The 22509-nt window shown below is 47.2% G+C and overlaps 1 protein-coding gene across 1 annotated transcript; it reads right to left on the bottom strand.

Moving 5' to 3' along the window:
• Positions 1–2929: 2929 nt before the first annotated feature.
• On the bottom strand, positions 2930–21039 carry LMAN2 (lectin, mannose binding 2; the record flags this gene model as incomplete). The annotated part of the gene is made up of 8 exons (XM_079704068.1): positions 2930–3180; positions 4393–4512; positions 7191–7305; positions 7395–7556; positions 7700–7779; positions 8610–8727; positions 20537–20655; positions 20826–21039. 8 exons carry the CDS (start codon positions 21037–21039, stop codon positions 3020–3022), a joined length of 1089 nt encoding a protein of 362 aa, XP_079560194.1. The 3' UTR covers positions 2930–3019.
• Positions 21040–22509: the final 1470 nt, after the last annotated feature.

The raw sequence follows: 22509 nt of genomic DNA, 5'->3' as shown, positions 1-22509 counted from the left end.
TAAAACTGCCTTTGCCCAGGCTACCAACTTCTTAAACCAGAGCTGGAGAATGAGGCAGGCTCGCTTTCATTCTGCAGGTGACTTTAACACACAGTCAAGGGTGAGAACCATATAGTACCAGATGCCAACTTGCCTATTTCAGAAATTCAGGGGAGATCAAGTATGGCGAGTATGGTCCTGATGACATGGCTGCTGAGGCCACGGAGGGTTCCAAGCTCCAGGTCTCGGCCACGTGTATCAGTGTGGACACGGCACTCCCCTCCAGGAGGGAGATGCTCGGTGAGGCGGAGCAACCCTCCCTAGCGGATTCTCCACCTCCACGTGGGTTAATGGCATGGCGTGAAGTGAGTTAATCCACAACAACTGCTTAGAACCACACTTGGCACATAGTAAGCACTCCACGTTAGCTACTTTTCAAGTAAATAAACTGTTTTGAGGAAAGTGCTCAATAAAATATTGTAATGAAGATCATGTTTACTCTTACGGCTTCATGAGCAAGCTCCCAGACCCACGTGAGGGAAAGGAAAGGCAGCTCAGACCTCCTGGTCAAACTTGTGAACAATCTCTCAACACCTAACCTGTGTATGCGCAGGAAACATCAAGAGAGACAGGAGACAGTTAAGAGTAGATCAAAGAAGAGCTCTGGGAGTGAGCCTGAAAGACCGAGGAGAAAGTAAGTTCTCACCCTTCACCTCATCTACTTCTACACTATCTATTTCACAACGAAAATCTAACTGATAATGTCAATTACAAAAAGCCTGGCCGCAACGGGGTGCAAGGGTTTGCACTTGCTTTAAGATGGAGGCTCAGTTGCTTCTGTGTCCTGGCACTGTGTCAATGCAGAGCCCGTGTGGTTCTTCAGCCAAGACGCTTAAGAAAACCCAGACCCAAGACCAGCCGATGGAGGAGGAGGTTGAGACATTTGCCTTTCAGGCAGAAATTGCCCAGTTGATGTTACTGAGCATCAATACTTTCTACTCGAATAGAGAGCTCTTTCTGAGGGAGCTTATTTCAAATTCATCAGATGCTCTGGACAAAATCATGATATGAAAGCTTGACAGATTCCAGTAAACTAGACTCTGGGAAACAGCTGCACATTAATCTCATTCCAGACAAGTAAGATCAAACCCTATCGTGGGTACCAAAATAGGGATGACCAAGGATGATTTGATCAATACCCTTGGTGCTATCACCGAGTCTGGGACCAAAGCATTCATGGAGGCTTTGCAGGCTGGTGCAAAACCTCTCTGTGACTGACCAGTTTGGTGTCGAGATTTTGTTTTTTTGCGGTACGCGGCCCTCTCACTGTTGTGGCCTCTCCCGTTGCGGAGCACAGGCTCTGGACGCGCAGGCTCAGCGGCTATGGCTCATGGGCCCAGCCACTCCGCGGCATGTGGGATCTTCCCGGACCGGGTCACGAACCCGTGCCCCCTGCATCGGCAGGCGGACTCTCAACCACTGCACCACCAGGGAAGCCCCGGTGTTGAGTTTTATTCTGCCTATTTGGTTGCTGAAAGTGGTCGTTATCACCAAACACACTGAGCAGTATGCCTAGAGCCTTCTGTAGAAGGATCACCTGGTTAGGACTGACGCAGGCAAACCTATGGGTTGTAGAAGAAAGGTTATTCAGTATCTGAAAGAAGACCAAACCGAGTCCTTGGAGGAAAGAATAACAAAGGAGATCATGAAGAAACACTCTCAGGGACTTCCCTGGTGGTCCAGCGGTTAAGACTCCACACGTCCACTGTAGGGGGCACGGGTTCGATCCCTGGTCAGGGAACTAAGATCCTACATGCCTACATGCCTCGGGGCACAGCCAAAAAAAAAAAAGAAACTCTCAATTTATTGGCCATCCCATGACTCTTTTTGTGGAGAAGGAACATGATCAAGAAGTTAGTGATGGCTGAAATGTTGTTTAACTGTGAGTGGGAAGACGCTGGACTAGATGGAGGCCCTGTCCCATGGCGGGCAGGGGGTCAGGGGAGGACTGGACGCAGCAGCCAGCTGCACCGCGGGGAGAGCCTCAGAGGCTGCCACACATGGCACTTTCCACTGTGGGCTTTCTTCACTCCCTGAACCGCCTTTGACCCTTCATGGCACCAGTGGGAACACCACTGCTGACCCCAACCTGCCCTCCTGCACCCACAATCCCTTCCAGATCATCCGGAGCCCCTAGAGTTCCCTTGGGCGGAGGTCACACCCACCACATGGGAACCACATCTTCACCTCACTGGATCCTTTCACACAGAGGCCCAGGGAACATGGAGATGGCGCAGGCCCCGTCCCCATGACGCCACCAGCTGTGTGACACTGGGCACGTTTTGCTTGACCTGCAAGAGCTGTGATTCCCTACCTGGGAAATGGGGACCACAGCACCTGCCTCCTGGGGCTGTGCCGCAGGCCTGAGGGGACGAGGCTAGGAGCTGTAAAGCGTGGCCAGCTGGATGTCATTTGAAGAAAAGAAAAGCAAGTCTCTTAGGACAGCCACACAGCTGAGGTTGGTTATTTCACTTTATTTAGCAAACCGTCACACTATGGGCCCCACCAAACTGCTCCTCCAGCCTCCCCCAAGGGTCTGCCTTGGAAAGAAGCTCAGAGGGTCAACAGGAAGGCCCAGGCTCCCCAGCTGGCCTCCTATTCTGTCACACACACCACACAGCACAGAACAAGATCACTGCTCATGTCCTCAGGTGCCCACCCCAGTGTGGTCTGGGGGCCTCCAGTGTTCAACAGCCACCTGCGGGGGTCTCGGCCCAGCACCAGGCACAGACCCCCTGCTTCTGAGAGGCTGGCATAGGGCAAGGGCCTCTGCACCCAGCTGTGGGGATGTCAAACCCTTTTTCCCCAGCCCTGAAGCCTGTCCCCACTGGGCAAGAAGCAAAATGTACGAAAATACTTCTTTAATTATTTCTTTGAAATGGTTAAGAAATAAGGTCATCTTATTTTTATTTTATAATCCTAGTTAAAAAAAAAGTTCACATTAGCGCCAGGGCCCTTCCCCAAGCCAAGCGCCCGCTGCTCAGTAGAAACGCTTGTTCCGCTCCTGCCTCTTCTGAAACACCACGGCCCCCACCACGGCACACACGATGATGCCCAGGAGGGCACAGAGCAGCAGCAGGAACACCCGCCACCCCGTCAGGGGCCCGCTGCGGAAGTTCCCCGTCGGGTCGTCCACGTTGTCTGAGGGAGGAGAGAGGGCGGAATGAGAGGCCGGACGGGCCCCCGGGAGGTGGGGGAGCAGGGCGACAGCCCGTTTAGGCCCCCACACCCACCCTAGAGGCGCCACTGTGGCCTGCTCACACCGCACCAGTGAGGGGCAGGGGCATGCACAGAGACTGTCCAACCTCACTGGGACCAAGGTTCCCAGGGATCCAGGCTCCCAGGGATCCAGGCTGAGGTGCTTTCTGCTACAAGAAACTGGTCAACACTGGACTCCTGGGGTCTCCTTGACAGCCCGAGTCTGCCTGAGGCGGGCCCAGGACCTGCTTTCTCAAGCCCACCCCCAGCCCAATGCAGTGGCCTGAGGTCCCCCTCTGAAGAAACACAGCCCTGGCCACAGGCTGCCCTCACTCATATCTGGATGCGTTCGGTGTCTCCCAGGGCCCCGACCCCAACCCCCATCCTTCTGCTTTGACCCTCTACCCCAGTGGGTCCACCTATCTGAAAACGAGTTAACCCCTGCTTGGCCAGCTGCATGGGGTTGCTGGGTGGGCTGGAGCAGATGATGTGTCCGAAAACCCTCGGCAGCAGAAAGTTTTCAACCAAAGGTCGCAAAACTGGTCTATGGCAGGATTTGTTTGGCCCCCAAAACATTTAAAAGCGACTTGAATCTTAAAAAAGTGAGATGTCACATGAAATGTTGGGTTCCACTGGTGCTCTATCACCCGCTGGGCCCACATGCACAACTCTGGGGCTCCTGGGATAGATTTCGCCACACACACACACACACAGGGGCCTCACTTCCCCCACGAGAACCCTTGCTCCGTGAAGACGAAGTGGTGGCTGACTAGTACTCTGGGAAGAACTCAGGCTTGGGGTTTTGCCAAAACTCAAGTTCACATCTTGCCTTTTTACCTCTTTCTAGCTGAGGAAGCCTGAGGATCAGCTCTCCCAGCAGTCACAGGACCTACTTCCAGGCCGTTCACTGAGGCCGCGCACTGAGGTATCAGAGTGCCCCACGCACCACACACACCAACAAACAGCCCCTTTGGCTTCACTGGCCGTTATCCCAGCACTGAGTGCAGGAGGATGCAGACACCAGGTGCTCACACACCTGCTCATGAGCACTGTTTGCTGATCCAAGGGCCTGGCTGGACCAGGGAAGGGCAGATGGACCCCAGGCACTTGCCCGAGCCGGCCCAGGCCCCACCGGGAGGGGCTGCAAGTGCATACCTTTGGGCGACTTGAGCAAGTTGACGCTGGGCTCGATCTTGGTCCAGTCAATGTTCTCCTCGTCAGGCGTGTGCTCCACCATCAGCTGGAACAGCTTCATGGAGATGATGTCATGATTGTCTGCAGGATGAGAGTTAGCTTCTAAGGGGCCTGGAGCCGCTTCGGCGCACGTGGCCCAACGGCCGCCCCCCCACCACATAAAGTGGCCAGGTTCCCTGGGGAGAACCCAGCAGCCCCCAGCAGGCAGCATTCCAGGGGCTGGAACACCTCCAGAACTCAGCAACAAGAAACCTGGAAGGAGGCAGAGCCAACAGGAAAAAGCAGGAGTTTTACAATCAAAACCATTGGGTCTGATCCTGGCTCTGCTGTCCTCTTTGAGGCTCAGTTTCCTCATTTGCAAATGCAGGTGGTAATCTCCACCTTGCATGGTTATCAAGGCGTATAAATGAGAAAGTACAGACAAGGCACAGGCGTACTGCTTGCAGGTAGTATGTCTTTGAAAACAGAAACAGATAAGGACCCACACATTGTTCTATGACTGGTTGAGAAGCCTGATCCTCCCAAGGGCAGGCAGCCCCCAGACGTTCCTGTCACAGAGACCCAAATACAGGATGCAGACAAACGACTTGGCAGCCAGCTGAAAGCTCGGCCACACAGTCAAGCGACTGTACCTGAGGAGACTTGAGAAAGGCCTGGGTCCAACTAGTATGGGCAGGAGAGAACCTCTAAATGACACTGACAATAACTGATCACCCCATTTTTGAGATGGGGAGGTTGAGGCTCAGAACCAAGACAAGGGTCCTGGTCAGCCTGACTCCAGCTATCAGCTCAGCTAACTGACTAGAATCTGATGAAAGGTCCAGAAAAGGGAGAACCTAAAGAGCAAGGACCCCCGTGGCCGGATTGGGCAGAGACCAGCCATACCTGACACCAGTACACGCAGCCCCTGGAAGCCCAGGGACAAACACGGACTCTGGAGTCAGGCAGCAGGTCCCATCTGAGCTCTGCTGTTCCCTGGGTGCATGAACTTGACAAGATCCCTTCAACTCCCAAATGCCCGATGGTCCCAGTCGTATAAAAGGGGAAAGAGACCGCTACCTATCTAAGAACACACCACATGCCTTTACGCATGCGATGCCTGACGGGAGGCTGGCGTGCACAACCCTCCAACTAATGGTCAGACACTACTATGTGCATGGCTCCCTCCACTGCCCTTCCCGGGGCCTCTCTAAACAGCCTTAGAGAATATCCACCTGCCACAGATCTGCCTCTGTTTCCAGAACCTTCTCATGACATCTGCTGAAACACTGTCAGATGGAATTCCAAGTAACCCAGAGGAGGGCTGTAGTGAATCCACAGATGGAATAAGACGGGCCATGAGCTGGTAATTACTGAAGCTGGTTAACAGCAACAAGGGGCTTATTAGACCACCTCCCCTCTTATGGGTATAGTGGAATTTCCACATTAAAAACTTTAAAACAACCCCCCCCCCGCAAAATAGACACTGGGACAGGGTGGACCCAGACATTTGCATGGTGAGGGGCAGGCTCCTGAACGGTGCTGGCTCACAGGCCCTGGAAACATCTATCCTGACAATAATCAAGCCTCTGACTGCTTCTCCACACTGCTTCCTAGCTCTGGTAGGCAGGAGCCAGCCCCAGGCTTGGTGCCTCCCAAGGGCCCTGAGAAGGGACTAAGGACCAAGGCCAAAGGCCACCATCAAGTGCCACCCAGGCCTGGTGGCCCCAAGAGGCCTGTGTAGGCAGGCAGCATCCCAATGCTTACAGCACACACCATGGGCCAAACAAGACAGAGCCCTGACTCTGTGGAGCTTACAATTCAGTGAGGGGGACACAGATAATGAAATAAATTACATGGCAGATTCCAGGATGGTTAAGTGCTATGAAGAAAAATAAAGCTAGGAAAGGTGATAGGAAGTGTGCAGGGGACTGGGATGTGTGTATGCGACTTTAAATGAGGGAATCAGGGACAGTCCCACTGAGGAAGTGACATCTGGGCGAGACCTGGAGAAGCCAAGGGAGAGATGCAAGCACAAAGGCCCAAGGCAGGAGGGCAGGGGTGGGTCTGAAGAGCGGCTAGGGGCAGTGTCACCAGGGAGCAGGGAGGATGAGCCAGAGGGAAGGGGGTGGGAAGGTGGCACACAGGCCTGGCAGATCACCGCTGGGAGGGAGGTGGGAGGAGCAGCTCTGCTGCTGTGCTGGGAGAAACTGCTGGGGCTGGCGTGGGAGGAAGGACCCTCGGGAAGCTCCTGTGGTTGTCCGAGTGAGGGAGGATGGTGGCCCGGACCTGCCGGCAGTAAAGGAAGGGAGAAAAGTGGTCTGAGGCAGGGAGAAGACAAAGCCAGCAGGACCAGCCAACGGATGGGAGGTGGCGTGTGAGAGAAAATGCAGAGACCAGAATGATACCAAGGTGTTTTGACCTGAGCAACTACAAGGACAGAGGTTCATTTCTATCTCTGGCTGTGGGTGTGTGAAGGCTGAGAGGCCTGCTTGGCACCAGGCCGAGATGCTGAGCAGGATGCTGGTGACACAGGTCTGGAGGTAGAAATCTGGGGGTCCACTGCATCCAGATTCAAAGCCCCACAGCCCCTAGAGGACAGAGAGAGATGGCAGCTGAGGGACTGCTCATGGATATGGGAAGAGGAGGAAGAAAACCAGGCAAGCGTGGAATCAAATGAAAGAAGGTCAGGAGGAAAGGGACTGGCTGTGTCACAAGCTCCCAAAATACCAGGGAAGGTCAGACTGAGACTTCATACCTCGCTCAGCCCACACACTCACCAGAGAGGTCGCCGGTGCCGGCCGAGGCTCCGAAGTAGTAGCCAGTGGGCAGGCGCACGCCCGTGATGTCAATGCAGTTCTTCCACTCGTTCTTGTCCTCCAGGTCGGTCATCACCTGCGGCCGACCAGCAGGTCAAGGGCAGCCTGGGGCCGGCCTGCCCACCTTCCCGAGCGCCCCCAGAGCCGCCCCTCCCGCCTGCTTACCGTCAGGCGACCCCGGGAGTAGCGCACGGCCAGGAAGGTGTCGTGATCGCGGTTGCGGAAGTCAGCCGTGCAGCCTGCCAGCTCGGTCCAGCGGCCATCCTTGCTGTGGTCGTAGGACAGGGAGCCATTGTTCACCATCACGGAGATGTACGGGAACACACGCTGAAACAAGACACGGGTTACTCTGAGGCCAGCCCAGCCCGTGGGAGGCCGCAGGGCACCCACCACCCTGATCCCTGGAGGCTCCTCTCATGCAGGGACCAGGGAGAAGTCTCGTTCTGCTCTGCAGGAGAGCAGGGGCCTACCTCTGTGGTCTCATCATTGGGATACGTGTCCAGGAAGATGGCTAAGCCATGGAAGTTGTCTTTGCTTCCAAACACAGGCCCTGGAATTAGAAGGAGATGCTCCTGTAACGGGAGAAACTGGAGTTGTCCCATGGATACCTGAAGGACAAAGTAATGCCAGCATGGGTGGGTTAATCTGTGGTCATTCTCCCAGGAAAGAGAAGGGGTCTTTAAGTGGGGGTGGGGTGGGGGACTGGAGGGTGGTCTCAGGGGTGTGGCAGAGAGGACTCAAGTTTGAAGCCTGAACTGTAAAGGAACAGCACCTGCCTATGTGCTCTGAGATGTCAGGTGACAAGGGGATACCCAACCTGTGAAAACCAGGTGGCCAGTGCAGTAAGAACCATCCCTTAACCCTTCTGTCCAAGGCCAGACAGCAAACATTTTAGGCTTTGTGGGCCACAGATGGTCTCTGTCACACAGTCTTCTTTGTTTTATCCTTTTTAAAATGGTAGAGGGACTTCCCTGGTGGTCCAGTGGGTAAGACTCTGTGCTCCCAATGCAGGGGGCCCAGGGTCGATCCCTGGTTGGGGAACTAGAACTCACATGCATGCCACAACTAAGAAGCCCACATGCTGCAACTAAAGATCCCACATGCTGCAACTAAGACCCGGTGCAGCCTAAATAAATAAATAAAATAAAATAAAATAAAATGGTAGAATGGTAAAACCATTCTTAGCTGGTGTAGAACACCAGGCCACAATGGGGCACAGAGTTGAGCCACAGGGTCATCTTCTAAAAGGTCGCTCCCTCCAGTTGCCCCCAGGTCCCAGGTTTCCTCAAAGAGGAGCAGCAGCGCCCAAACAAGGGGGTGCAGAGTGGAGGATCCTTGGTCACAGACTCACAGGTCCCACCTGTGCGAGCGCCACCCTACCTGGCACCAGGCGGTCCCGGGTATACCACAAGGCAATGCCGTCACCATGGAGATTCTTCTTCCCTGCGCCATGGACTTTGAAGTGAACGTGCATCTCCCAGTCCTTGAGGAAGCAAGGCTAGAGGGAGAGCAGAGAGGGCTGCTCAGAGCTCCCCAGGCTTGTCTGCCAGATAGAGGTGACCCGGCACAGACCCTGCACCGAGATGACACTCAGAACAGGGCCAGGCAGCAGGGTCACGAGTGTCACTGACCAACAGACCCCCCAGCGTTCTCAGCAGGGAGGGAAGGGCTGCTGGGCCTCCCAGGTCGGGAGTGGGAGGCCACAGAGTATCCCAAGGCTGCTGAGGCAGCTTTTTAACAGAATGAGGGAGATCCATAAGCACTTAGAGTTCAAGATCAAGATATTAAAGATACTGAGAGAGGAAAGATAAGTTGCAAAACAGTATCAGCACTATGTGCTCATTTTTGAAAAAGAAAAATTAGCATATGTGTAGAGAAAGAAGGAAATGAAAGAAATATGAACCAACATTAATGAAAGCTAACTCTGGGAGGGGAATGTCTACTTTCTATGTCTGAATCTTCTGTATTGAATATATTACTTCTGTAATTAGAAAAAACTCAAATGAAAAATAAAAACTCTATGTCCCATTGTGGGTGATCTGGCTTGTGCATCACAGATTTACCAGATTCACTGTTAATTAATAACAACGGGGTAAAAAGAGTTAAAGTGTTCTAAAAGCCTTGCATCGTCCTGGAAGGAGTTAGAAGCACGTGTTATCATTAGACTTTGGTAAAACATTATGTGTGCTTTAAACTCCAGAGAAACCATTAAAATATTGGGAAATAAGCACAGAACTTTCAAGCTAACAGAAGAGTAAAAGTGGAATAAAAATTAGCCAACCCAAAAGAAGCCAAGACCCGAGAGAAGAATGAACAGAGAACAGTCAGTAGAACCAGAAAGTGAATAGTAAGATGGCAGATTAAACCCAAATAAACATATCAGTAATTTTACTAAATGTAGATAGACTAAATGCTGGTAAGGGTACACATGATCTCCCTATATTATTTTCTTTTCTTCTTTTTTTTTTTTAATGAAGTGCAGTTCACATACAATATTAGTTTCAGGTGCACCACATAGGGATTGATATTTATATACATTACGAATTGATCACCACAATAAGTCTAGTAACTATCTGTCACCATAGAAAGTTACTGTAATGTTATTGACCACATTCCCTATGCTGTACATTACATCCCCATGACTTATTTATTTTATAACTGGAAGTCTGTACCTCTTAATCTCTGTATTTTTTCTTACAACTGCATGTGAATCTACAAATATCTCAAAATAAAAAGTTTAATTTTAAAAATAAATAACAGATCAAAGACTTAAACTTAAGAGCCAGAACTATAAAACTCTTTAGAAAAAACAACATGGGAAAATCTTCACAACACCAGATTTAGCAATAATTTCCTAGATATTACACCAAAGCACAGACAACAAAAAAATCAAATTGGACTTCATCAAAATTAAAACCTTTTACATGTCAAAGAACATGAAGAGAATGAAAAGACAACCCACAGACTGAGAGAATATATTTCCAAATCATATATTGATAATGTCCAGAATATATAGAAAACTCCTAAAACTCAACAAAAAACCCAATTCAAAAATGGGCAAAGGACCTGGATACACATTTTTTCATAGAAGAATATATACAAATGGCTAATAAGCACACGAAAAGACGCTCAACATCATTAGTCATTAGAGAAATGCAAATCAAAGCCACAAGATACCACTCCACACCCATTCGGATGGCTATCATCAAAAAAATGGAAAGGGCTTCCCTGGTGGCGCAGTGGTTGAGAGTCAGCCTGCCAATGGAGGGGACGCGGGTTCGAGCCCTGGTCTGGGAGGATCCCACATGCCACGGGGCAACTGGGTCCGTGAGCCACAACTGCTGAGCCTGCGCGTCTGGAGCCTGTGCTGCACAACGAGAGAGGCCACGACAGTGAGAGGCCCGCGCACTGTGATGAAGAGTGGCCCCTGCTCGCTGCAACTAGAGAAAGCCCTCGCACAGAAACGAAGACCCAACACAGCCAAAAATAAATAAATAAAAATAAATAATTTTTTTTTAAAAATGGAAAATAAGTATTGTAAAGATGTGGAGAAATTGGAACCCTGATGCACTGCTGGTGAGAATGTAAAATGGTGTGGTTGCTATGGAAAACAGTTTGGTGGTCCTCAAAAAGTTAAACAAAGAGTTACCGTTATGACCCAGCAATTCCACTTCCAGGGTATTTACCAAAAAAAAGTGAAAACAGGCACTTCAACAGCCACCTATGTCCACCCATGTACGTAGCAGCGCTGTTCACAATAGCCAAAAGGTGGAAACCACCCAGTGTCCATCAACAGATGAATGGATAAACAAAATGTGGTGTGCATGCACACACGCACACGCACACACACACACAGAGGAATGTTATTTAGCCATAAAAAGGAATGAAGTACTAATACATGCTACAACATGGATGAACCTTGCAGCTATTATGCTAAGTGAAATAAGCCAGATATAGACAAATATTCTATGATTCCATTTATGTGAGGTACCTAGAAGAGTCAAATTCAGAAACAGAAAGTAGAATAGTGGTTACCAGGGGCTGTGGGGAGGCAGGGAACGGGGAGTTAGTGTCTGATGAGTACAGTTTCAGCTTGGGATGATGAAAAAGTTATGGAGATAGATGGTGGTGATGGCTGCACAAGATGAATGTACTTAATGCCACTAAACTGTACACTTGAAAGTGGTTAAGGGACTTCCCTGGTGGAGCAGTGGTTTAGAATCCGCCTGCCAATGCAGGGGACACGGGTTCAAGCCCTGGTTCGGGAAGATCCCACATAATGTGAAGCAACTAAGCCCGTGCACCACAACTACTGAGCCTGAGCTCTAGAGCCCACGAGCCACAACTACTGAGGCTGCATGCCACAAATATGAAGCCCGCAAGCTGTAACTACTGAAGCCTGCGTGCTACAACTACTGAAGCCCGCATGCCTAGAGCCTGCGCACTGCAACAAGAGAAGCCACGGCAATGAGAAGCCCGCACACCGCAATGAAGAGTAGCCCCTGCTCGCCGAGAAAGCCGTGCGCAGCAACAAAGACCCAATGCCGCCAAAAATAAATAAATAAATTTATTTTTTTAATTATAAAAACAAAAGTGGTTAAGATGGTAAATTTTATGTCATGTATATTTTACCACAATAAAAAATTTTTTGAGAAATTTTATTTTCTTTTTCATGCAGATACATATTTACAGTAATCAAAGTATTTACATTTTTTACAGTATTTACATTTTTTTAAATATTGAAGATTGATTTACAATGTTAATTTCTGCTGTACAGCAAAGTGACTCAGTTATACAGATACATATATTCTTTTTCATATTATTTTCCATTATGGATTATCATAGGATATTGAATATAGTTCCCTGTGCTGTACAGTAGGACCTTGTCGTTTATCCATCCTATATATAATAGTTTGCATCTGCTAATTCCAAACTCCCAATCCTTCCCTCCCTCACCCCCTTCCCCCTTGGCAACCACAAGTCTGTTCTCTATATTGGTGGGTCTGTTTCTGTTTCATAGATATGTTCATTTGTGTCATATTTTAGATTCTACATATAATTGATATATTTGTTTTTCTCTGTCTGATTTACTTCACTTAGTATGATCATCTCTAGGTCCATCCATGTTGCTGCAAATGGCATTACTTCATTCTTTTTTGTAGCTGAGTAATATTCCATTGTATACCCACATCCTTATCCATTCATCTGTCAATGGACATTTAGGTTGTTTCCGTGTCTTGGCTATTGTAAATAGTACTGCAATGAACACTGGAGTGCATGTATCTTTTCAAATTAGAGTTTTGTCTGGATATATGCCCAGGAGTGGGATTGCTGGATCATATGGAAAATCTATTTTTAGTTTTTTGAGGTATCTCTATACTGGCTGCACCAATTTACATTCCCACCAACAGTGTAGGAGGGTTCCCTTTTCTCCACACCCTCTCCAGCATTTATTATTTGTAGACTTTTTAATGATGGCCATTCTGACCGGTGTGAGGTGGTACCTCATTGCAGTTTTGATGTGCATTTCTCTAATAATCAGAGATGATGAGCATTTTTTCATGTGCCTATTGGCCATCTGTATGTCTTCTTTGGAGAAATGTCTATTTAGGTTTTCTGCTCATTTTTTTATTGGGTTGGGGTTTTTTTGTTATTGAATTGTATGAGCTGTTTGTATATTTTGGAAATTAAGCCCTTGTTGGTCGCATCATTTGCAAATACTTTCTCCCAGTCCATAGGCTTCTTTTCATTTTGTTTATGGTTTCCTTTGCTGTGCAAAAGCTTATAAGTTTGACCAGGTCCCATTTGTTTATTTTTGCTTTTATTTCTATTGCCTTGGGAGACTGACCTAAGGAAATATTGGTAGGATTTATGTCAGAGAATGTTTTGCCTATGTTCTCTTCTAGGAATTTTATGGTGTCATGTCTTATATTTAAGTCTTTAAGCCATTTTGAGTTTATTTTTGTACATGGTGTGAGGGTGTGTTCTAACTTCATTGATTTACATGAAGCTGTCTAACTTTCCCAACACCACTTGCTGAAGAGACTGTCTTTTCCCCATTGTATATTCTTGCGTCCTTTGTGGTGACCATTACATTTAAAAAAACTGTCCCAATGCCATTGAGTATCATACTGAAGACAATCGTTTCAAAAATTAAAGTATTTAAAAGTAAAAAACAATAAAAAGTTAAATGGTAAACTTTATGTTATTGTGTTTTACCACAATAAAAATAAATGAATAACCGCCCAAAAGCCTAATTTTATGCTGTTTACAGGAGACAACTCTAAAACATAAAGAAGTGGGAAAAAGAAAAGGATAGAAAAAGATATTGCATGCAAAAACTAAGCAAAAGCAAGCTTGTGCAGCTATGCCAATAACAAAGTTTAGAAGGGGACTCTTCTTAAGAACAAAGGACTCCATTTTTCAGGAAAATCTTGGTCTCAAAATATATAAAGCAGAAACTGACAGACTACAAAGATAAAGACAAATCCATACACAGGCATTTTAATACACCTCTCCTAATAACTGATAAAAACAAGCATAAATGTCAGAAAGATATAGAGATTTGAACCCAATCAGCAAACATGACCTAAGGACCTAAATGGCACACTTCACTCAAGCAGTAAAGAATCCACATCCTTCACAAACACACACGGAATGTTTCCCCAAAATCCTGATCATTCGAAGGACCATTTGCAAGTCTCAACAGACCTCCAAGGATTGAAATCATAGAACCTGTTCCTTGACCATGATGAAATTAAACTAGGTATCAATAACTTAAAAAATAAAGATAACTAGAAAAGCCCTCATGTATTTGAAAAAACTTAAAAACATATCTCACATACACAAAAGTCAGCCCAGAAACTAAGATTTCAAATGGGCTCTTTGGTGCCCAGGAGTTTTCTATGCCTGGGAACAATGCACTGAGATAAGACCCCAAGCTGGTGGGAGGTGTGCCTCTGAGAAGGGCAACGATGCACTGGAAGGTGAGAAAGGAAAACCTCCCCTCCTGTCCCTGGCATGTTTGCAGGGAGATCAGTTTCAGGAAAGAGTACACATGAAGTTGAGGACCTAGAAACCGATACCTCCAAGACTATCCCGGCCTTAGAAAGTCTCTGTGTACTGAAGGTAAGACTGTAGATCATCAGACAGAATACTGTGATACAGACAATATAAAGAAGGATTTTAAGCAGATGAGGTACGGGCTAGAACTGATGTAGAAGTTGCTTTTGAGGGCAGAACATGACATGGCCATGGTCTTCCATCCTGGCCGCACAGCTGAGCCACATGGGGAGCTCAGAAATCTTAATGCCCTGGCCCTCCCCCAGGCCAACTAAATCAGAACCAATCATTGGCAGTCACAGACCATTTTACAGTTAGGTAGTTTCTGTGTCTTGGCTTGCAACAAAGTGAAAGGCAGACCTAATCCTTTTTTTTTTTAATTGGAGTTGCTTTACAATGTTGTGTTAGTTTCTGCTGTATAGCAAAGTGAATCAGTTATACGTATACATATATCCACTCTTTTTTGGATTTCCTTCCCATTTAGGTCACCACAGACCATTGAGTGTTCCCTGTGCTATACAGTAGGTTCTCACTAGTTATCTATTTTATATTGTCTATAGTAGTGCATATACATCAATCCCAATCTCCCATAAGTTTGTTCTCTACATCTGTGACTCTATTTCTGCTTTGCAAATAAGTTCATCTGTACCATTTTTCTAGATTCCACATATAAGCGATATTATACGATATTTGTTTTTCTCTTTCTGACTTACTTCACTCTGTATGACAGTCTCTAGGTCTATCCACATCAAGGCAGAGCTAATCTAACAGTCAGCTAATACATTGTTAAAATTTTTGATGAAAGATCACTACATGATTTAGGGTTTATAAACCAAAGAAGTTCAAAACATTGAGTGACCCTGCTATAACAAAACTCCCTGCATCTCCATCTATTTAAGCAAACACAAGTTCTCAGCATTCACACAGATAATAACAAAAAGCAGAAGTCACACTAAAGCTTCTCATTCTGACAATGACATCCATCCAAATGGGGGTGGGGAGATGACAGCTGGATGAGATGCAATTCAATAAATGTTTACTTTGTGTAATAATTATTCAAAAATTGTATAATGTGTAAGGCATTTCTTTTGATCAACTGTATACCAATGATAATTATAATAATCCCAAAGAAAATATTAACTTAATTTCAAGGTCCCAACAAGGTTAAAAGCTTAAATTATTACACTTATTTTATTTGCTGAGAAACATGACAGGCTAATCAGTAAAATTTTCAAGCATTAAATATACTGCATTAAGATAAAATTCTGGGTCTTCCCTGGTGGCGCAGTGGTTGAAAGTCCGCCTGCTGATGCAGGGGACACGGGTTCATGCCCCAGTCTGGGAAGATCCCACATGCCGCGGAGCGGCTGGGCCCGTGAGCCATGGCCACTGAGCCTGCACGTCCGGAGCCTGTGCTCCGCAACGGGAGAGGCCACAACAGTGAGAGGCCCACGTACCGCAAAAAAAAAAAAAAAAAAAAAAAGATAAAATTCTGTGTGGGAAATGAAATGAAAATACAAGTTCAAGTTTTAAAAATGATGTACAATTTGGGCTTATTCAAGTGGATCTCAAAAGGGAACCCTCCTGCACTGTTGGTGGGAATGTAAATTGATACAGCCACTATGGAGACAGTATGGAGGTTCCTTAAAAAACTAATAATAGAACTACCATATGACCCAGCAATCCCACTACTGGACATATACCATGAGAAAACTGTAATTCAAAAAGATACATGTACCACAATGTTCACTGTAGCACTATTTACAATAGCCAGGACATGGAAGCAACCTAAGTGTCCAATAACAGATGAATGGATAAAGATGTGGCACATATATACAATGGAATATTATTCAGCCATAAAAAGGAACGAAATTGAGTTATTTGTAATGAGGTAGATGGACCTAGAGTCTGTCATAGAGTGAAATAAGTCAGAAAGAGAAAAACAAATATCATATGCCAACACACATATACGGAATCTAAAAAAACAGTACTGATGAACCTAGTGGCAGGGCAGGAATAAAGACACAAACGTAGAGAATGGACTTTAGGACACAGGGCAGGAAGAGGAAGCTTCCTGCTTCCTGGGAGGACGTGAGAGAGTAGCACTGACATATATACACTACCAAATGTAAAATGGACGGCTAGTGGAAAGCTGCTGCACAGCACAGGGAGACCAGCTCAGTGCTCTGTGACAACCTAGAGGGGTGGGATAGGGAGGGTGGGAGGGAGGCTCAAGAGGGAGGGGATATGCGGATATATGTATACGTATAGCTGATTCACTTTCTTATACAGCAGCAACTAACAACATTGTAAAGCAATTATACTCCAATAAAGATACCCAAATAAATAAATAAATAAATAAAAGAGTGGATCTCAAATTGCAATATTTAGATTCCACTGAACAGGAGGCGGGGGAAGAAAGACAGCACAATTATATTCCAGACTGAAAAACTTGATGAAGGCAAGTGCAGAATTCTCTCAGCCTGTGACACTGCCAACCACCAACTATCTCCAACCATAATTAAGTTACTTGTGACTGAACCAATTTCTAGCAGTTCCAGCACTATTTGTACCTCAGTTTAAAAATAAAAAAAATTTTTAATGTTATGCTGAACTCACTTCCTTGAAAAATATAAGGCTACATTATAATTTTTAAAAGTTATCAGAAAACATGGGGACTTCCCTGGCAGTCCAGTGGCTGGGACACCACGCTTCCACTCCAAGGGGCCCAGGTTCGATCCCTGGTTGGGGAACTAACATCCTGCATGCCGCACAGTGAGGCCAAAAGAAAAAGGTATCTGAAAATACATGGGGCCTAATTAAACTTAAAAGCTTTTGCACAGCAAAGGAAACCATAAACAAAACAAAAAGACAATCCACAGAATGGGAGAAAACATTTGCAAGCGAAGCAACCGACAAGGGATTAATCTCCAAAGTATACAAACAGATCACGCAGCTCAATCAATATCAAAAACAAACAACACAATCAAAAAATGGGCAGAAGATCTAAATAGACATTTCTCCAGAGAAGACATACAGATGGCCAAGAAGCACATGAAAAGCTACTGAACATCACTGATTATTAGAGAAATGCACATCAACACTACAATGAGGGGGTGGCTGAGCAGGCAGGCAGGCGGCTAGGTGGGTGGCAGCGGCCTCTGGGCAGTAGAGGGGGCTCTGGGGTGGCACCACGGGCAAGGGTAGAGGGGCAAGTTGGCCACCACCGCTGCCGGGGTGGGGTGGGGGGCGGTAGGAAGGAGAGCCACTTCTGGGTAGGGAGCGGGTGGGAGAAGGAAAGGCGGGCAGCCGCTCGGCTGCGGCACTCTAAATTTTTTTGGGTGCCGCAGAGGAGACCCCTGGAGCTGATGTTCCTGATCCCCAGGGTGACAACGGCTGCTGCCTAACCTGGAAAGAGGAATGCCAGCTCCTGAGCAGGCCTCACTGGTGGAGGAGAGGCAACCACAGACCCATCTGGAAGCTGCCTCCACTGGCCCAGGCATGGAACCCGAGACCACAGCCATCACTATTCTAGCTTCCATGAAGGAGCAGATAGCCCTGCATGTTGAAGAAAGTTGGAAACCTACCATGACGTTTGCTATGTAATTCCTTGCTGGCCTCAGATGACTTCAAAATTTTATCTTTTGGCAAAGAACAGTATTCTGAATGGATGTTTTGTGGGAGAAAGCAAAAGGGGTTCTGGTTTCTCGAGACAGAAGGAACCTACTTCTGCTCATGGGCTACCTCTTTTGTGAAGCCATGTTCACCCCAGCCTGAAGTCAACAAGTCAACTCTCTCCTGATCTTCTTTAGCACTTTATACCACTGCTCTCTTATCAAATGCTCCTTTGAATGATATAATAAAAAGCCACCTAAGGATAAAAAAAAAAAAAAAACCTACAATGAGGTATCACCTCACACCAGTCAGAATGGCCATCATCAGAAAGTCTACAGGGACTTCCCTGGTGGCACAGTGGTTAAGACTCCATGCTCCCAATGCAGGGGGCCCAGATTCAATCACTGGTCAGGGGAACTAGATTCCACATGCATGCCGCAACTAAGAGTTCTCATGCCACAACTAAAAGACCCAGTGCAACCAAATAAATATTTTTTAAAAAGTCTATAAACAATAAATGCTGGAGAGGGTGTGGAGAAAAGGGAACTCTCCTACACTGTTGGTGGGAATGTAAACTGGTACAACCACTATGGAGAACAGTATGGAGGTTCCTTAAAAAACTAAAAATAGAACTACCATATGATCCAGCAATCCCACTACTGGGCATATACCCAGACAAAACTCTAATTTGAAAAGATACATGCACCCCAATGTTCACTGAAGCACTATTTAAAATAGCGAAGACATGGTAGCAACCTAGATGTCCACTGACATGGATAAAGAAAATGTGGTACATATATACAATGGAATATTATTCAGCCATAAAAAAGAATGAAATAATGCCATTTGCAGCAACATGGATGGACCTAGAAATTACCATACTAAGTGAAGTAAGTCAGACAGAGAAAGACAAACATCATATGATATCACTTCTATGTGAAATGTAAAAAAAAAAAAAAAAAAAAAAGATACAAATAAAGTTATTTACAAAACAGAAACAGACTCACAGACTTTGAAAACAAACTTATGGTTACCAAAGGGGAAACGTGGGGGAGGGATAAATTAGGAGTTTGGGATTAACAAATACACACTACTGTATATAAAATAAACAACAAGGACCTACTGTATAGCAATAACCTGTAATAACCTATATGGGAAAAGAATCTGAAAAAAGAATGGATATATGTATACGTATAAATGAATCACTTTGCTGTACACCTAAAACTAACACAACATTGTAAATCAACTATATTCTAATATAAAATAAAAATTTTTTTTAATTTATATGACAGAAAAATGTGACAGAATGTGACTCCAGGGGAAATAGTTAATGAAGTGCTTTCTGAGTGGGTGGCACTCGAGCTGAGACTTAACAGATAAGAAGAAACCAAGCAAGCATGAAGAGACTGGAGACAGCGTCCCAGACAGAGGGAACAAGTGCAAAGGTCCTGAGGCAAGAAGGCAGCCAGAGAGGCTGGAACAAAATTAACAGAGCGAATGACTGGAAATGCCAGGCACTAGAGGCCAGACTGTGCAGACATAATGCATGTTTATCCCTTCACAGGAGACCCCAGGCTCTGAGGATCAGAGTGAAAGCTAAACAAAGTATCCCCAGATGCCCCTAGCTGGAAGGAGAGGTGGAGCTGAGGTAACAGGCAGATGAGGCAACACAAGGACAGTGTGGGCTCTCAGAACTAAATGGGGACGTCATCCAGAAGGGACCAAAGAGCAGGGTAACAAAGAAAACCAGCACACTAGCCAACAGCTTAGGCCATGGGAACATTTGGGATCAGGCAGGCTGAGGAAGGAGTACATTCTGCCCCCAATTATTCCCCTTTCACCCCTTTCCTGACCTTCCTTGGTGTGGAGTCTGTGCAGCAGCTGATCTTGGCCACTGCTTATGTATGACACACCAGTGACACCTGAGGCTCCCTAACCTCTGCAGCAAAGGTCACAGAAACTAAACTGCCCATGAGTCCTCTGATGACTAGACCCTCAATCAAGCACTGAGGAAGGGGACTGAGTCTGCAAGTATTTCTAAGGGGTTCCTCCACTGTCCAGGCTGGGTCAAGTGTAGCAAATGGATTGCTGGGCTTGGAGATGAGACAGATCAGAGTTTAAACGTTGTTTATGCCATTCACTGTCAGCTCTGCAAAAACTCAGGATAGCCATCTACATCAGTCTGTTTGAGAATTAAGTGCAATAAGGCACGTTAAAGTCAGTGCCTAACACACAAAAAATACCCAATGAAGACTCCACTCGTTCCATTTATCCCACTAATGAGAGGGTTCAGTTCAGGCAGATGAGAGCCCCACTACTTACTGGCTATGTGATTTTGGGGAAGGCACTTCCAACTCTGAGTCTTAGCTTCTTAATAGTGAAATAGAGATAACATCAGTTACTTCTCATGGCTTTTGAAGGAATGAAGTAAGAAGAGTGTACGAAATGTCAAGCACAGCTCCTGACACATGGTTACTTCAATTGTCATTACCTGTTATTACTGGCGGGTGTGACCAAGATGGGGAAGGGGCCGGAGGAGGGAAGGGCGGCCTTCAAACTAAGCTCAGGTCTAGGCTGCTGACTGCAGTGGCTTACTTAATGCTCTGCCTAGCCTCTTGGGAACCACTCACCAGGTGGTTCCAGATAGAGCCCTCTTTGCTGCGCTCGTCAGGGGTCAGACGCACGTACTGGCTCGTGAGCATTGTGCTGCCTTGGAAGTCCCAGAGGAGCGTGGAGCTGGAACCGACCCCTGTGGGCAGAGACACGGGCACAGACAGGTGCGTAAAACGCCAGGCCAGGACTCGCTTTGCCAGAGGCAGGGAACCCACAGAACTGCTCTGACCAGGATAAAGAGCACCCCTTCCACAACCCCATCCAGCCTCGCCCTCACCCTGAACTCATTCCCGCCCCAGGCCTCACCGTGGTAGGGCTTGATGAGCGAATGCTCCCGTTTGAGGTGTTCACTGTTTCCGTCAGTTATATCGGCAGCCACCGGCCCCAGAAACAGGAGAAAAAGTATAAGTGTAGTGGGGCCAGGGCCGGGGCCGGGAAGCCCAGGCCTCCCCGGGCATCGCCGGCCCCAGCCCCAGCGCCAAACCCAGCCTGCCGCCGCCGCCGCCGCCGCTGCCGCCATTCTCCGTTCCTCTCGACCACTTCCGTCTTAGGACTTCCGCCTTCCGGGTGTTCCACCTAATAGCCTCCGGCCGGAAGCCCTCCAACCCTAGTGTCACCTGGGAACTGCCAGCAAAAGCAAAGCCTCGCTGCCGTGGAGACGGCGGCTGTATTTGCTGAGCAGCCTCCCATCCTGGTCGAGTGCCTTGGCGGCTGCGAGGCACCTGTCAGCCAGCCTCAGCAATGGGTTCTTATGAGCGACAAGAGCAGCAGCCAATCATGGAACAGCACGTTCGGCTCGTGGGCCAACGGGGAGCAGAGGGATGATTTGTGTCGGCGGGCAGCGCGAGGGTCGTCTGTGAAGTGGGGCATGCTGGAACTCGTAGTTTTCATGGGCCGCTCGCGCAGGCTGGGAAGACGAAGCCTAGAACGCTCCTGGCCTCTGGCCACTGGTGGCGTCCCTGGAGTAACCTTTCCCAGTTCAAGAAGAAGGGAGTTCTAAATTGAAGGCGGAGACCAGAATTCCATCTCCCGCGCCGCCTAGAACTCACTAGGGCGAGACTTTTTAGCCATTTCTGGCTCCCGCCTTTGGAAACAATTCCTTTATTTGATGCCGTGCAGTACTCCCAGTTCCTCAGGCCCAGTTGGGTTTCAGCAGGAGGAGCAGATCCGAATCCCGTCCCAGTGATAGCTGGGGCCCATTCGTATCCAAACGATTGTAGTGCCTGGTGGCGCAGCAGGAAGCATCCAGGAAAGGTCCGGGAAAGCTGGCCGTGGAGCAAAGGTGGAAAACTGGTGGCCCACAGCCAAATAGAGCTCTTGCTGATGCTATTTCAAGTAAATGACTTAACTGCCGATATTTTAAATCAGGAGACAAATTCACATTAAAAATCCAAATTTCCAGCTTCTCAGGAAAAATTGGAAGACCCAACCACACTAGGCTCATGGGGCTGCCCTGCTAAAAATGCCTTACTTTTCTAAGCTAGTCTCCACTCTGGCCACTAATTTACAGCACCTGCCTGGCCCTTCTAGACACTTGAATTAATGACCTCTGTTATAGATCACAGGGTGGGACAGTTGGTTTCCTGCTCCTTTAAGAAGGTGTCCTGTTGAATGAATGAATTTCTTCAGGATTAAGTGCTGACACATCTTTTTTAAATTAGCGATATATATATATGTATATTTCAGAGATTTATCTATATCTGTGCAAACAAGGACATGTGCATTCCACTAGACCTCCATAAGGGCTCAGATTTTTATCAGCTATAGTCACTACTTAATCCCCAGCATCTAGAAAAGTGCTTGGCACATAGAAGTTGATTAATAAGTAATTGGTGAAAGAATGATTGTTTGGTCTAGAGGTCATGTTAGGGGGGAGACCTTGTAAACTTTAAAACCGCCTACGAGGCTAGGCCCAGATCCATGGCACAGCAGCCAGGCAGGTGGTCTCCACTCACAGCACACACCCTGCCACCCCCTATCACAGGTATAT

This window comes from Hyperoodon ampullatus, assembly GCF_949752795.1.
Source record: "Hyperoodon ampullatus genome assembly, chromosome: 4".
NCBI classification, from domain to species: domain Eukaryota; kingdom Metazoa; phylum Chordata; class Mammalia; order Artiodactyla; family Ziphiidae; genus Hyperoodon; species Hyperoodon ampullatus.
Note: the sequence above shows the minus strand (reverse complement) of the source record. Positions and strands in the feature narration are given on the sequence as shown.